The sequence below is a fragment of the Gossypium raimondii genome, chromosome 11 (assembly GCF_025698545.1).
Source record: "Gossypium raimondii isolate GPD5lz chromosome 11, ASM2569854v1, whole genome shotgun sequence".
Classification (NCBI taxonomy): domain Eukaryota; kingdom Viridiplantae; phylum Streptophyta; class Magnoliopsida; order Malvales; family Malvaceae; genus Gossypium; species Gossypium raimondii.
Genome location: NC_068575.1, coordinates 45,768,600 through 45,783,839, shown reverse-complemented (window position 1 = coordinate 45,783,839; position 15,240 = coordinate 45,768,600). Strand labels below are relative to the sequence as shown.

Here is a 15,240-nt window from a genome sequence, read left to right as displayed (position 1 = left end):
TAACTACTATACCAAACATTTTGATAAGTTTTTCTTTTTTATATTTAAAATCATAGTCTTAAACTCATATGTATTCTATACAAATGTCTTAACATAAATACTCGAATAAAAAAAGGATATAAGGTATGAGCTGGAACAATACAGTTGGTAATATCTTTGCTGGAATTTTTAAGGGCTGACTAAGATTTGAGAGTATAATTTCAAAATTAAATGTACATATTAAAAATAATTATTATATTGTTTATTAAAGTTTAATGCATAACGTGATAAAGGGTTTGGGTCAGGATTAGAAAGTAATGATTTAGAGTCAGAGATCCAGTCAAGATTTATTTCCTTTTTCTTTATTTAATTTTTATTCATTAATATAAATATTCTAATAAAATAATAATTAATGACTAATAAAACAGTTGAAAGCTCACCCTACCTAAAGTTTTATTCGATGTTCCAACCGACAAAACACAAAAATTTATTGTTTTTATTTTCCCTTTAATTCTCCATCCAACTTTTTAAAGTCCCTTTGCGAGATTATTAAAAATAGCAGCAGCTCTACTAAATAAACCAACCATAACATAACTAATAAAATCATATGACCCATTAATGCAAGAAAAGGGATCCGACCCGAAGCTGATAAAATTGAAATTATCGAAGCGGACATAACGCTTTCTGAAATTACATCATACGTAAATCACTGGATTTATTACCTTACAAAAAAAGGTCAAATATTTTTAATTAATAAGTAAAAAAAAAAAAAAGGGAAGGTAGCCAGCCAAGCGCCTTCTTTTTCTTCCACAGGGTTTTTATCTGTGAATGCTCTTCAACAACTTTAATTCTCTTTTTTTGAATCTGAATTTCATAAACTTTCTTAAAAGTTTCAATTCTCAGTAAAAAAAGAGAAAAGAATTGAAGGGTTTTTTTTTTTTTTGAAAAGCTTTAACAATTCATGTACAGCAATCTCCAGAGCTTCAAATAACTATCAGCCATGAAAATCCCATCTTCATTTCAATCTTTTAACCTTTGAAAAACCCTTTGCAGCATTGGGAATCAAAGCAAAATTCTGTTGTTTTTGTTGACCCTTTTTTGTTCTAGAGGAAGAAAAGGAAGAGAATGAAGCCAATTCGTTGTATAATCAGTTTCTCCTTGTTGTTATGGGCAACTTGGTTGGTGACTGTGGGTTCAGATCTAGCTGCTGATAGGGCAGCCATGGTGGCACTTCGAAGAGCTGTTGGTGGACGCACGCTTTTATGGAATCTTTCGAGCAGTCCATGTACTTGGACTGGTGTAAACTGTTCTCAGAACAGAGTCGTCGAGTTAAGACTCCCTGGAATGGGACTTTCAGGTCAGCTTCCTAGTGGTATTGGCAACTTAACGCAGCTTCAAACTCTTTCTCTTCGTTTCAATGCTCTTTCTGGGTCTATCCCTGCTGATTTTGCCAAGCTTACTTCTCTTCGAAACCTTTACTTACAAGGGAATCGATATTCTGGTGAGATTCCTCTGTTCTTGTTCTCTTTGCAAAACCTTATAAGGCTTAATCTCGCAAGCAATAATTTCACTGGTTCGATCCCTGAGAGTGTTAACAATTTGACTAGGTTGGGTACGTTATATCTGGAGAACAATCATCTATCTGGGTCGATCCCTGATATTAAAGTGCCTTCACTTGTGCAATTCAATGTTTCTTTTAATCAGTTAAATGGTTCAATCCCAAAAGGGTTATCAAATAAGCCTCAAAGTGCTTTTCTAGGGAATTCTTTATGTGGGAAGCCTTTGGTTCCTTGTAATAGGACTGAAAGTAGTGGCAGTAAATTGTCTGGTGGAGCAATTGCTGGTATTGTCATTGGTTGTGTTCTTGGTATTTTATTGATTCTGATTCTATTGATCTGCTTATGTAGAAGAAAGAGTGGTAAAAAAATGGAGGAAAGGGATGTTGCCCCTCCAAAACAGGCTGTGGTTGAAATTCCAAGAGATAAGCCTGCAGGGGAGAGTGGTAATAGAAGCAGTGGGTTATCTGGGGTAGTCAATAAAGAAGCTAAGAGTAGTGGGATTAAGAATCTGGTGTTTTTCGGGAAGGCGTCGAGGGTATTTGATCTGGAGGATTTGTTAAGGGCATCTGCTGAGGTATTGGGGAAGGGAACATTCGGGACCGCGTATAAGGCCACTTTAGAAATGGGAGTGGTTGTTGCAGTGAAGAGGTTGAAGGATGTGACGGTGTCGGAAAAGGAATTCAAGGAGAAGATTGAGGTAGTCGGCTCCATGGATCACCAGAACTTGGTCCCATTAAGGGCCTACTACTTTAGTGCAGATGAGAAACTTCTAGTTTATGATTACATGCCTATGGGCAGCTTGTCTTCACTTTTACATGGTGAGTATTTCTTTTGCACTATCTTTCTTGCTTTGTTGATGGTGTTATCATTGCTGTTCTTTGTTTTGATTGCCAGAAATAGAATCTTACTATGCATCTATGTAGCAATCATGCTTATTGTAAAAATCAATTCATGTAGGCGGCCAACATTCCCTTTTCAAATTTCCTTGAGCTACATCTTTTTGATAAACAAAGTAGCTTGTGAAAATAAAGTTCATAGTTGCTCAATTTACTTGTTGTATCTTATATAAATGAATTGGCATTTGGCTTTAACGAGAATCTGATAAAAGTTTCTGAATCCCAAATGTACCGTTCTGTTTATCATCATTTGCCACGCATTTAGCTGCTAGGAAAAAAACCCCAAAATTTCTACCTCTTTAAGTTTTTCTTTTATAATTTATTTGAAACTGTTATTCTGCATCATCATTATTGCTATTCAGGTAACAGAGGATCTGGAAGGACTCCATTGAATTGGGACACAAGGTCCGGCATTGCCCTCGGAGCTGCCAGAGGCATTGAATACCTCCATTCCAAGGGCCCTGGAATCTCCCATGGAAACATCAAATCATCAAATGTCCTACTTACTACATCCTACGAAGCTCGAGTATCTGATTTTGGTCTTGCTCAGCTTGCTGGCCCCACATCGACTCCCAACCGTGTTGATGGCTATCGTGCTCCAGAAGTGACAGATACAAATAAGGTTTCCCAAAAGGCTGACGTCTACAGCTTTGGTATATTGCTTCTGGAACTGCTTACTGGAAAGGCACCAACACATGCCTTATTGAACGAGGAAGGCATAGACCTCCCAAGATGGGTCCAATCCATAGTTCGAGAGGACTGGACCTCTGAGGTGTTCGACGTCGAACTTCTGAGATACCAGAATGTTGAGGATGATATGGTCCAGCTCTTACAGCTTGCCATTAATTGCACCGCTCAATACCCTGACAAGCGTCCTTCAATGGCCGAGGTGATGAACCAAATCGAGGATCTCTGTCGCTCCAACTCAGAGAAAGAGACTCATTAAACCTGCAATGCATATTATGGATCTCTTCCCAGCAGGCTTCCTCAGTTCTTACAGGTGCTCCACCGTCTTTCAGTAAAAGGACTGGGAAAAACAATCAGCAATCTTTTATTTCTTTTGTCTATTTTCATTGCTCGCATAGATAGAGTTGTCGTTGCGTGTTTATTCTTAGGTTCATCATCTATAAGAAACAGTTGCATTTTTCATTTTTCCTTTGATATATTCCTCTTACATTGCCCATATTCATAGCAACATTCTTGGCGTTTCCCTGTAATTTTGACTTGATTGTGTGAATGTGAATAACTGTCTATACCATTTGGCTTGAATGGATGATTCAGCGCAAGATTTGCTTCATTGAAATGAAGATTCGTTGTTGAACATGAAAAATGTTTGATCATAAAGGATAGAGCTAAGATTGTTTACTTTTGTTTGAATGCATCATATTAAGTTGTTGGTATTTCATCTTTCAAAAGAATTTTCTCTTCAAATCCTTGCATGCTTTTATTTGTAGCTAACCCCAATAAAGAACAAAAGGGGGGTTTACATAATCCAATCTCAATGCCTTTCCTTGCCTTTTATTTTTGGGTTCTTTGCATCCATGTTTGCCAAGTTGGTTGGCTCCTAAAACAGATAAAAAGGGGAATAGCATAGATTCTATAATATTTCTTTTTAATTAGATTTTTCTTTTTTTGCCTTTTCCTTCTCCCAAGTCCCAATACATTACCGCATGCCTTAGAGAAAGTGGTAGTACTGAGCAAATAAATTGATAAAATCAATTCTAACCATAGTGTCTGGTTTTTGAAGCAATGTTATTGTCTTTAATCAGTAGCACTTAGATATCAGTAAGTAAGATCATGGGTGAAATAGAAATGTGGGTTGCCAATGGACTGCTTTTGCTTGTGATGCAACTTTGATTTGTTCAAACTGAGTTGTAATTTAAGTTGCTTTACGTTCTTTTGCTTTTGCTTTTGCTTTTGCTTCAAACTTCGATTTGTTGAGTTTGGTTTAAAAGATCTAGATCAGGGACCGTAAATCAACTATTTCTCATTTCAATCAGATTTGACTTTTAAAAAAAAAAAATTTATTCTATTATTATGAAGTTTACTCGAGTTCTTGAGCAACTCAAAGTAAAATCAAGTTTTTTTTTTTTTAAATAAATCTAATTACAACTAAAAAAACCTTAATTCTAACTGGAATTGAAATTCAAGTATAAATAATTAATTTTGAAGTTAAACAAAAAAGAAGAAGTTAAATTCAAATTTATGGAGAACGATGTTGATGTCAATCGAGCTAAGACTCCATCAGTCATAATAATTTAAATATAAAGTAATTTAATATAAAATTAAATTTTATTTATTTATTATGTAAATTATTTACTTAAAGTTTTTCTTAATAGAATCAAAATTCTTATTATACTTATAATAAATTTTATTATCAAGTAAATTATTTAACTAAATATTTTAGTAAAATTAAAATTTTTATTTATAAATATGACAAATATTATAAATAAAAATATTTAAAATGATAAATTCAATGTTGAAAGATAAAATTAAGAGATGTTATATTTCAGGTGTTATGATGTTCATAACTCTCATAATAAAGTATAAGTAACAATTCATTGTTCATTACTTTGATAAATGAATGTCTTTATTTTGTGCATGAAATACTTGTAATATGGGCATTAATTAAGCATCTATAAAATATAATATTTTCCTTAAAATTTTCTATTTTATCTTTTGATATTTTTCCTTTTATAATAGGTTATTAGTACGATTTTTTGAAAAACTATCTTCTATTGATATTAAAAATAAAATAAAATAATACGTTTTAAATCTAAACACATTTATCAAAAAAATGTAAAGTCTACTTCTTTAAACATTAAAACATATAAATCATTATTCACTAAAAAAAAAGTATAAATCATCATGATGATTGGTCCTTAACTTAGTTGGCATCGTTGCGACTATTACAACTTAAAAGCTGTCGATCCGAATGCGCTTAAATGCATTATTTAAACTGTATTGAAAAAGCACGAGTAAAATGTAGTATTAATAGCTAATAGCTCCCTCTCTTTTGCTATGGGAGTTCAAGTTCACATCTACTGGAACAGCGACACATGCCTCCGAGGAGGAAGAAACATTACCCATGGGATGACTTACAGGATTCTTAGGATTGGAGGACAAGTACATTGAAGATAAATGAGATGTATTCCCATTTACTTGCTTGAATGCTTCAACAACTGGACTTACCCTTGAGTTTGCAGATGTTGATGTATTTTGAGTTTGATATTGGAAATCAAATATATATTTTGTCAGTTGCTTTAGGCCTTTAGTAATCGGCTGCTGTTAGTTTTCTCTGCTATAATTTTTTTTTTACTTTATGTTTTATGCTACTCTTGTGTTTGGCAACTGTAAAGTTTTTTTTTTTTAATTAAAAAGGATGTGTGTGTGAAGGTAAAAAAAAAAAAAAGCCTTCTCCATTATTCACAAAATTTTTTTATTTTCTTCTCTGTTCTTCTCTTCCTCTCTGCAACAAAATTTACACCAACAGATGTTCCATCAGAAGGAAGACTGAGCCCAAGCCTTCTTATACCACCATTTGCTGATTCCAATCCAATCTGTAGTCAACAGTGACTTGCTATTAAACATTCAGAAATACTAGCTTTGCTAGGATGACAGCTATGAGCCACCAAATTAACCAGAACTATTACAGTCCTCCTAGAATAGAAGCATGATCGTACCTAAGGAAATGCAATCTGAGTGACTGCCCAAAACAGACATTGGCTTATGTAGTGGTTAAAAAGGGATCATATTGCTCCCCTACAAATTTATCACTGCAATGTTGCTCAACTTATTGCTCCTAGCAATTTTCAAGCTGAGGTATGGCCTAATTGCCAGCCATATCTTACCCCAAAAATGGTCCCAAGTTTGCTTCCCCTTCCCTATATTAATTATACAATAAAAACTAAACTAAAGCATAAAAATCCTGATAATTTTTTAGCTTTTCAGAAAGATGCATGTGCATCAAATAATAACACCACCAAGAGCAGAATCTAGAATTGTTAAAGCATTTCTTAGTTGCATGAAAATGTAAATTATGGTAATGCTTCAAGAACCAAAGTCTGCCAAATCAATTTCAGAAATCTTAAATCCAACCCAATTTCAAACCTCTGTTCAAAGACATTATAGAGACAATTCAACGTAACTGGAAATAAACAACGAAAGGAGAATAATGAATTTAAATACCTTCTCATGTTGGCTATGTGACTCCCTAGAAGAATAAAAAACAGATGAAGAAACAGTCGGAGATGAATGTGAGGAAAGATCATCTTCATCAGTAAAAGAGGCAATCTCAGTTTCCTCATCATTCCCTTCATTTATCGATCCAGAAACAGATTCACTCCCATCCTTGTCAAGTGATACTTCTTTTGGCAAGCTGCCCTTCGATGAAACATATAAGCAAAAAAAAAAAAAAATTGACATGTTGCACCAGAGAAGCCTTCCACACTATAATGCTGTCTAAATATGAGAAAAGGTGTGTAAAAAAGAACTAGTTCAAAATAGTACTTACTGACACAGAGAACAAGAATGATAGTCTGCTGCAAGATATATTCCCATTATTATAGTCTGCTGCAAGATATATTCCCATTATTATGATTAAGTCAAACAGACTTGATGAAGGAGATGCATATGACTAACATAAAATCTCTGTTTGCTGTGCTTTGCACTCCTCAAACTATAACTTTCAATCATACAGCATTAGGGTTTTAACTTCTATAGTATTCTTTTATTACGGCCAAGCATGTTTGGTGGTTATTATTTATTACAGCCCGTTCTTTATCTTAATATCCAGCCATTTGATAAAGGTAGCTCCAGCTCATCATCGAAAGGCAGCCCTTAAATGTTTAAGGATAATTTTCTACTTGTAGCATGGATGTTTTAGCCAAATTTTGAATCAGGTAACAGATAATAAAGTTCATATTTCATTAACTTTTGAAATAAACAGTTAGCAAATGAAAAAGATTTAAAAAAAAAAGCAGTATTCCAAAGAAACAGAATTCGCTCGAACTGCGCTGTTCACAAAGCATCCGGAAATGAAGGGCAATTCTTAACCCAATATCCGTATATCAATATGAGGATATGACCCTCTAAATACATGGAAAAACTTGGTAACACATACCAATATTCTACTGATCAAAGTTTGCTTTGTTTGGACCATACGGGGTGGCCTAAAGAATGTTATTATTAAACATTTGATTTTCTTTTTTTTGTATTTTTGCTTTAATAAATTAAACATTTGGAATACATGAACTTGATGAATGGAGAGTATATTGGTAAGAATGATTTGGACCCACGTTTTGTGTTCAATTTGGTTCCTTCTCTTCTCTGCTTTGGTTGTTAGCGAGTCGGTTTTCCTGCCAAAGTCTTTTTCTTTTCTTCCATTTTTCATTTGCTTTAAACACTGTAATTCCTGTTCAATCTCTTTCAATGTATACTGTTTCTGATTATGCTTTTCCCCTAAATACAGATATTTAATGTCTGGTTTTCAAAAACATGAAGCCATTTTGATTGATCATATTGATTAAGAGTGAAGGCCATTATTTCTTCAGAGACCAAACAATGGTTCTTGGCCTAAGAACTAAGAACAGAAAAGGCGACTCATATCAGGTTTATTACATTGTATGTGTAAAGGAAATTAATCCTTGGACACCATTGCAGTCTTTGACAGCGGCTCAATCTTTATTGCTTCAATGGGAAAATAGTGATAAGAGTTCTGGGTCCTTTGTTTCTAGTCTTTCAGGCTTCAAGTAACTTTATCTCTAAGAGCACCAACCGTGATGGTAGCCAGAAGAATTGTTTAGAGTTCTACTTGTATGAGCCTCGAAAGGACAAGGTGGCAAAGGGTCAACTTTTAGGATCTGCTGTTGTAAACCTTGCAGATTATGGGACTATCAGGGAAACTATAAGCATTAGCACTCCTATTAACTTGAAGAAGAGTTCAAGGAACATAGAACAGCCCGTTCTTTATCTTAATATCCAGCCATTTGATAAAGGTAGTAACAAAACAAGAGAATTCTATCCCTTTTCATTGAGTTAAACTTTCAATTATATAGCACTGGTACAGCAACCTGTTCTGAGGAAAGTATATATCTACAAGATATTTGACAGCTATGCTTGACAAGCTAAAGTTAGCTACCTGGATGATGGCTTTCCCCATGAAAGGGAAGATGACATTTCTTGGAAATACTGGCCACACAAAATAGATGGTACTTCTGGAGATTTTTTGGATTATGAAAATGGTGAGATGCCAGATAATGCTTTTGAAGGGCATCACATGCTGAGGAAAAGGTTAGCAATCAACAGTGAATATTTCCTTTTCTTTTTGATGAATTCATTACATCAATGCAGGGATGTCAAAGCAACAAAATTGAATAGTTTGGGTGCTATTTCTCATTCAATTTATGGAATAGTTTAGCTCAACACTTTTTTTTTAATATTAACAGGACAAATTAGTTTACAATTATTGCTTTGTTATTGGTTTTTTGCTGCATATGCTATATAATTGCAGTGAGGGGTGAAACGATAAACAGTTCACCTCCAAATCTAATGCCTAGGCAGAGCAGAAGAATAAGTAGTCATTTGGTAGGACCAGAATGAAGTATGATCTGGGCGATGATTTTGCCAAGGAAACACGTTGCGAAGACAGAGTCTTTCTCTTAAAAGCTTAGTTGTAAGCTGATTAACAAAAATGAAATTGCAGTAGAACAAAAACAAGCCTTTGTTTAAATAAGCATAAAGTGATTTGCTTTGTTAGAATTAATATGAATCTCTTATCTCCTCAAAAATAGCCTTCGATAAGGATTGAAATTGTCGAGATTATCTTGTAGTCTTCTAGAGAAAAAATATCTTTAATAAGGAAAATAGATCACATTGAAAGTATTTAATATCTCATTATTTGATTTGTGTTGTTCCACGCTTTCAGCTCAATAATATGCTGCAAGTAGTCCTTAAAGATGTTCAGCAGAACCTTCGCCATCTGCTTTACTAGTTTTTATTGCTTCAATGGTTCATGGTTGGATAGGATTCAACAAGTTAAGGGGTGCTTGACTCTTAAGCTTAAGCCTTTTGGTTTACTCGGGAGTTGGGTTTGATCTTCAATTCTTGGTGGCTAATGGGGAATGATAGCAATATCAATGAATGGATTTAGCTTCTTCTTTTTTTCCCTTTTTATTTACAGCAATTCTGCGATTTTAATGTGCAAATGGGGCATAGATCAGGAAACATAATATAAACAACAACTTCCCCACTGTAATTAGTTGATTAATTTTACAGATTCATACAACCATATTCAACAAGTTTAAAAATTGAATAGGCTTGCTTTTTTACTCTCCTTCTCCCATTGTCATGAATGACTCTCTTTTCTCCTTGACCTTCATTTCGCTCAGCTTAACTGTTTTTCCTTATCCATTTCAACTGAGATTAGTTTGTTTATTCCCTTGTTTTCGTCTTTTGCTATTTTTCTTCTTTCCATTTTCCTTTGCTTGAGAGCGTTTTTGCTCCCTTCATCTTCATCTTCATTTTGCTCTAGGGTTTAAGATTTGATTTGGGAGTTAGTTCCCAGTTCATTCGACTTCCATTTGGTTTTAGTATTGATGGCTCCACACCTTGGAACAAAGCATCAACAAAAAAGGGGACCAGACCTGAATCGCCGCCACCGACACCTTTTTGACCGTAATGGAGTTGTTTGATGCTCGACGTCTTACACAACCACAAGCGCCACATATTTTTTTTCATTTCGCGCCGCTTCATTTGCTCACGAGGAAGATTGGCTTCACGTGTCCAATCCTCTATATTGTTAGAAGGTTAAGTTCTTTATTAGGCTTAAACAGTTATGGATTTAGTCGCGTTACTTTTACCAGATCGATTTTAATTTTTGTACAAGAATAATTTTAGTCCATTTTCTCCTGCTCAATCATTCTTAATTTTTATACTTCAATCTTGACGCAACTAATGATCATTAATTCATTAATGAATTAAATTTTTAGTGAGTAATATATAAACTAATAAATTGACAAAACAATACACATAATAATATATTTGACACATTATATTTCAAAAATAGCAAAACTTAAATTAATGAGTAACAATTATTGTTTAGGAAAGACTAAACTTTAAATTTAGAAAACACAAGGACTTAAAATGATCAAATTAAAGTAAATTGATTAAATCCACAATTTTTACAAAATATCGGGACCGATAGCAGAATTTAACTTTATTTGGACTGATGGTCATGGAATGCGCTATTCAGCGCCAATTGTCTACCACTCGATTTCCTGTTGTTTTTGGGATTCCAGAGCCGTGTTTGTTGCTGTCTTCTGGAAGAAAAAGGTTGTCCATGTAATACGTTCTCTTATGCTCAAAACACCTCATTTTTTTTTATTAAAAAAATTACAGACTTAAAGCAAAACCAAGACCGACGCTTCTAATTTTAAAAACTCAAGTGTAACATGTTGCAAGAACTAGTTGTAATTAATTCAAACAAACTTTGATGTAGGTTATGGTTAGATCAGCAACATGAAAAAGCCCGAATAACTTCCCCATCTACCAACAAGAAACAACGAATAACAATGCCAATTATGCTTCTTACCTCATCAAACAATTATGCAGACCCAGCAGTCCTTGAAACATGTTAGCCAATAACCTTATGGCAGCAACTAGCTAGTAATCTTCCTCGGTGGTTTTTGCCAACAATCGCTAAATCCCCTTGGGACTACTTATCCATACACATTGCAGCAGTAACCCAAAACCCGGTACTGAAGAACCACTGAAAAAAGGATGGTTTTTGCCAACAATCGCTAAATCCCCTTGGGACCCCATGCATATTGCAGGAGTAACCCAAAAACCAGTTATGCAGAACCATTGAAAAAAATATGGTTACAACTCAGCGAACAGCAGGCTTCATTTAAATTTCATTTTCGCCATCTGAAAACAAAAATTCTTGTATTTGCTCCCTACAATCATTTGAAGAGGCAATATGATACTTTTTCTTTGTAAGATCACAATTTATGCAGCATGTAAACTATTTTTAGATGCACCTAGAGCAGCAAAGTCATGAATTTGAAGCTGACGTGAATCATAAACTCTTAACTTTTTTAAAAAGTTTGTATTAATGAAAATTTAATTTCTCACCTTAGCAAACTGAAATTCCCTTGATCACCATGCTTTGCTTTGGTAATCATTTGTTGCGGTAGGAGAGAGAGAAATTCCTCCATCAATGAGGGGTCTTTAGGAAGTATCTGAAACTGGCAACTTGAACAAGCAGAAGCAAAAAGATCTGGATTTTGTTGACTTCCATGACTTCTCAAACTTGATGGAAAGTTTGATTTTTTGAGTGGACTGTTGCAAATAGGACAAAATGAGTCGGATGAGAGAGATCCATTCGGCTTGAGAGTATATCTCTTTTGATGTCTACGAGTTGCCGAAGGAACATTAGAGTCATGGATTTCTGGAACCCTGTTGAAGTGAAATGGAGTGAGCTTCCCAGCTGTTCTTACTATTGTGCACTCTCGAGAAGGATTTTCTTCCTGAAAGAAACAGCATTTCAATTAGGAACCTACGAGTCTAGTTCACTTAAAAGGAACTTACAGAAAGACAAACTGATAATGGTCACACTTTTAAACGTCCAACAGCTACTAATGGAATTTCCTTTTCTATGTAAAATAAGCTCCTGGATGGCATGTATATTAATGAGGTTAAAGAAACTCTCCTTTGGGGTTCGGAGGGCAAAGGTGAAATTTAGCTGCTCAATTAGACACAGCACTCTGCCTATCCATGAGCAGATAAACCATAACTGAAAGACTATGCAAAGAATATGCCCCAAAAAGGCACTATAGCAATACAGAATAATAAAATGTGAAAACTCCAACAAGTTCTACCTGCAGCACTTTAACAAATGATGATACCAGGCCATTGATGCCAGAGCATGGACCATTAAGCAACTCCACTATCTTCAAACTGCTGCCAAAATGAGTTTAGACCAATCATTTAGTTATAAATCAGATGATTAGTCAGATATACCACAGATATACTTCCATGAAATTATATGATTGTCACATAATGGAGAAAAATGGAGGTAAACCTGATTAAAACAGAACATTCAACTAAAAGTATATAAAAGTTTTCTTAATGCATAAAATAAATTCAAATATGAAGAACAAGGTAAGGTTCAAACCCATCAAGGCTGCAAAGGGTGTTGAGCTCTTGTGCAGGACAATCACGAAGTGGAAGCACAACAGGAATCTCCCATCTCGAATCAACATACTGTATGTCAGCTGATAAAGAATAACCCTGACCCTGAAAAGAGCGAAGTGATCAAATTAGATAGGTGGTGAATCATAATGAGAACTCAAAGAGCAGTGCAGGAGGGTGGGGGATCATGGGACTAGTGATCCCTGGCATGCCTATTTCACCCAACTAGAGCTGAACTTGTGATATATTTTTGTTACTAACCAGATAATATAAAATTAGTTTAATAAGAAGTCAAAAATAATCATTTACACCTCTCCAACTTATATTTTTGTTTGCAGTACTGAGCACAACCACCTTTATTTCATGTATGTTTTTTGCATTAACTTCAAAAAAATAGCAATGAGAACCAATGACTAAGGTAGAAAATCACAAAAGCCTCAATTCCCAGAATGTGGTCAAAATTTTTTACAACCGCACTTATCATGTTAGTCTTTGAACCAATTTACAGCAACTCCTCTAATCTACCAGTCTGCCTAGCAATTTGCCACTCCAAATTCTAGATAGCATGTTACCCTTCTAAGATATTGACCACAACTATACTGCTCCGCCTCATATTCAATCCTTGTGTCTAACACATGGATATGGGGACATGAACTTAGACGAATTTGATCATATACCCGTATCCAACGCTCACAACTAAGCCCGAGTAACATAGGACCTCAAATCAACCTCAAAGCTCCTTCAGATAACCCCTTCACAACTTGAGCTAAAGACCATTTAAGCTTTACTATACTGATAAAATAAGTTTGATGCATTCATCATAGAAAATAGAAATAGCTTTTTCCAAACAAAGACACACACACCTTTACTGTGGCAGAAATGACGTGGCAAGCAATCCTTGAGGTACAGGATCCCAGCACGATTCTAGTGTACCCATTTTCAGAAGCAATCTACAACAAAACAATAGTCAATTTTCCATGTCTTTTTCCACACATTCACAGCTAAAGGTAAAATTTAGTATTAAACCTTTTGCAACAACAAGATCCGTAAATGACTGAGAAGATCTTCTTTCCCAGTAACATCACTAACAGCATCTAATAACTCCTTCAATCTCTCCTTACCATCAATGCCATCTGAAGAGAAAATACTCTCAATTGGAACAACAAACAACTCTTTCGACGGTGGGGCTAGATTTGACACAATTAATCTTATATCCTCAATTGCCTTCTCAATGTGTTGAGAAGTAAATGAATGAGTGGAACTTTCATCAATAAATGCGACTCCAACACCAAAAACCGGTAAAGACTTGTCTTTATTAGCATCATAATTCTTCTGCGCTTTATATTGCATCTCATGCACAAATTGTAAAACTACCCTAAAACCACAAACATAAATAAACATTCTGAGCAAAATTACCCAAATCCTTCAAATTAAGAGAGAGAGAGAGTTTCCTCAAAAAAGAGAGAGAGAGAGAGAGAGAGAGTGAGAGAGAAACCTGGAGGAAGGTCCACCGGAGAAAGCAACGAGAACTTTATCAGGAGGAGTAATCATGGCGTTATAAGTAACAGCTTGCTTGAACTTTCCATAGAGATTGTTTTTAAAGCAATCCTTACAAAATCTGGAATTTTCCCCACCGATACCGCAGCAAACGGGTTCGTTGACCTTGCACTTCACGCAGAGGTTTTGGCAACTGTTGCCCCCATTTACCGCTGCTTTTGTATTTGGTTTAGGTTGTTCTTCCTCCACGTACCCTTTATAGCAACCGGAAGAATTGCAGGTTGACGAATTGCACGCCATCACTGACCTTTTTGCTCTGTATCTTCGTCCTAGGGTTTGGGCTATAGCTTAGCTGCCTCAAATTACCCAATACCCTTATTTCATAAAAAAGAAAAAGTTCTCGTTAATTAATTTACACTTTGCTGCTGAATTTAAAAAAATTACAACTTAAATCACTAAACTATTCAAATATTCACGTTTGAGTCATGGGACTAACGTAATTTTTAAAATGAGATTATACTAGTAATCACAAAGCAACACTTGCAATTGATTCCACGCTACCAACCTCATAAAATTATTGCATCAACAATTCACAATTTAACACACATTCGAAATCAAAAATAGAATAAAACCTGATACTTGATATTAATAATCAATATAACATTTTAATTTCATACAATGATTTACAATTATTGAATTAAAACCAGCCATCATCTAAACTTATAGGTGCAAATTCAAAAAATTACAACATGGTATGACATGCTTCTATGTCATAATTACATACAAAAAGTTACCTCCTTTTATAGCATACATGCATGCCATTATCTCACCAATGATCGCATAGAAGGTAGAAGACTAACGGAAATGAGCATTTGCGTTGGATGATCGAGAATTTTGCTTAATGTAAAGTCACGCGCATCTTCTATTATGCTTTTGGTTTCACCTAAAGCCACATATAACTTTTAGACCTTTTCTTTAACGAGGATTTCAAAGTCAATGCTTACTTAATTGAAGGCCAACTTCTTTAATATTCACCCCTAACAATGGGAAAATATATGACCAAGTCGTCCAAAAGCTTTCAAGCAAAATACGAACGAACTGAACATATGTTATATTTC

At 34.9% G+C, this 15,240-nt stretch overlaps 2 protein-coding genes and 1 long non-coding RNA gene across 5 annotated transcripts; 2 read left to right on the top strand and 1 right to left on the bottom strand.

Annotated features, from left to right (window-relative positions):
* The first annotated feature begins 768 nt into the window (after nucleotides 1-768).
* On the top strand, nucleotides 769-3,737 carry LOC105803624 (probable inactive receptor kinase At1g48480). The gene is made up of 2 exons (XM_012635910.2): nucleotides 769-2,356; nucleotides 2,797-3,737. The coding sequence occupies exons 1-2, from the start codon at nucleotides 1,105-1,107 to the stop codon at nucleotides 3,378-3,380; spliced, it is 1,836 nt and encodes a 611-aa protein (XP_012491364.1). The 5' UTR covers nucleotides 769-1,104; the 3' UTR covers nucleotides 3,381-3,737.
* Nucleotides 3,738-7,648: 3,911 nt separating this feature from the next.
* Nucleotides 7,649-8,897, top strand: LOC128034943 (uncharacterized). The gene is made up of 2 exons (XR_008191294.1): nucleotides 7,649-8,430; nucleotides 8,535-8,897. It is a non-coding gene; the product is annotated as an uncharacterized LOC128034943 (long non-coding RNA).
* A 1,656-nt stretch (nucleotides 8,898-10,553) lies between these two features.
* LOC105803625 (cytoplasmic tRNA 2-thiolation protein 2) lies at nucleotides 10,554-14,535 on the bottom strand. 3 transcript variants are annotated; one of them, XR_001136510.2, is made up of 8 exons: nucleotides 14,121-14,535; nucleotides 13,652-14,000; nucleotides 13,489-13,575; nucleotides 12,609-12,730; nucleotides 12,313-12,394; nucleotides 11,567-11,961; nucleotides 11,025-11,388; nucleotides 10,554-10,752 (listed from the first exon to the last, which is right to left on the bottom strand). XR_001136510.2 is itself a non-coding variant. In XM_012635913.2 (7 exons), exons 1-7 carry the CDS (start codon nucleotides 14,420-14,422, stop codon nucleotides 11,340-11,342), a joined length of 1,386 nt encoding a protein of 461 aa, XP_012491367.1. In that variant the 5' UTR covers nucleotides 14,423-14,535; the 3' UTR covers nucleotides 10,554-11,339. The 3 variants fall into 3 exon arrangements, 2 of the variants coding, with proteins under 2 accessions (XP_012491367.1, XP_012491368.1); XM_012635913.2 differs by having other exon boundaries at nucleotides 10,554-11,388; XM_012635914.2 differs by having other exon boundaries at nucleotides 10,554-11,388; nucleotides 12,313-12,391.
* Between the last annotated feature and the right edge of the window lie 705 nt (nucleotides 14,536-15,240).

What these genes read in the sequence shown, in the direction of transcription:
- LOC105803624 (XM_012635910.2), top strand. Translation starts at nt 1,105, where the DNA reads ATGAAGCCAATTCGTTGTATAATCAGTTTCTCCTTGTTGTTATGGGCA. An exon ending in CTTGTCTTCACTTTTACATG is followed by an intron (nt 2,357 to 2,796) that starts GTGAGTATTTCT and finishes ATTGCTATTCAG; the next exon opens with GTAACAGAGGATCTGGAAGG.
- LOC105803625 (XM_012635913.2), bottom strand. Translation starts at nt 14,422, where the DNA reads ATGGCGTGCAATTCGTCAACCTGCAATTCTTCCGGTTGCTATAAAGGG. An exon ending in TCATTTCTGCCACAGTAAAG is followed by an intron (nt 12,731 to 13,488) that starts GTGTGTGTGTCT and finishes CGCTCTTTTCAG; the next exon opens with GGTCAGGGTTATTCTTTATC. An exon ending in ACCCTTTGCAGCCTTGATGG is followed by an intron (nt 12,395 to 12,608) that starts GTTTGAACCTTA and finishes TCATTTTGGCAG; the next exon opens with CAGTTTGAAGATAGTGGAGT.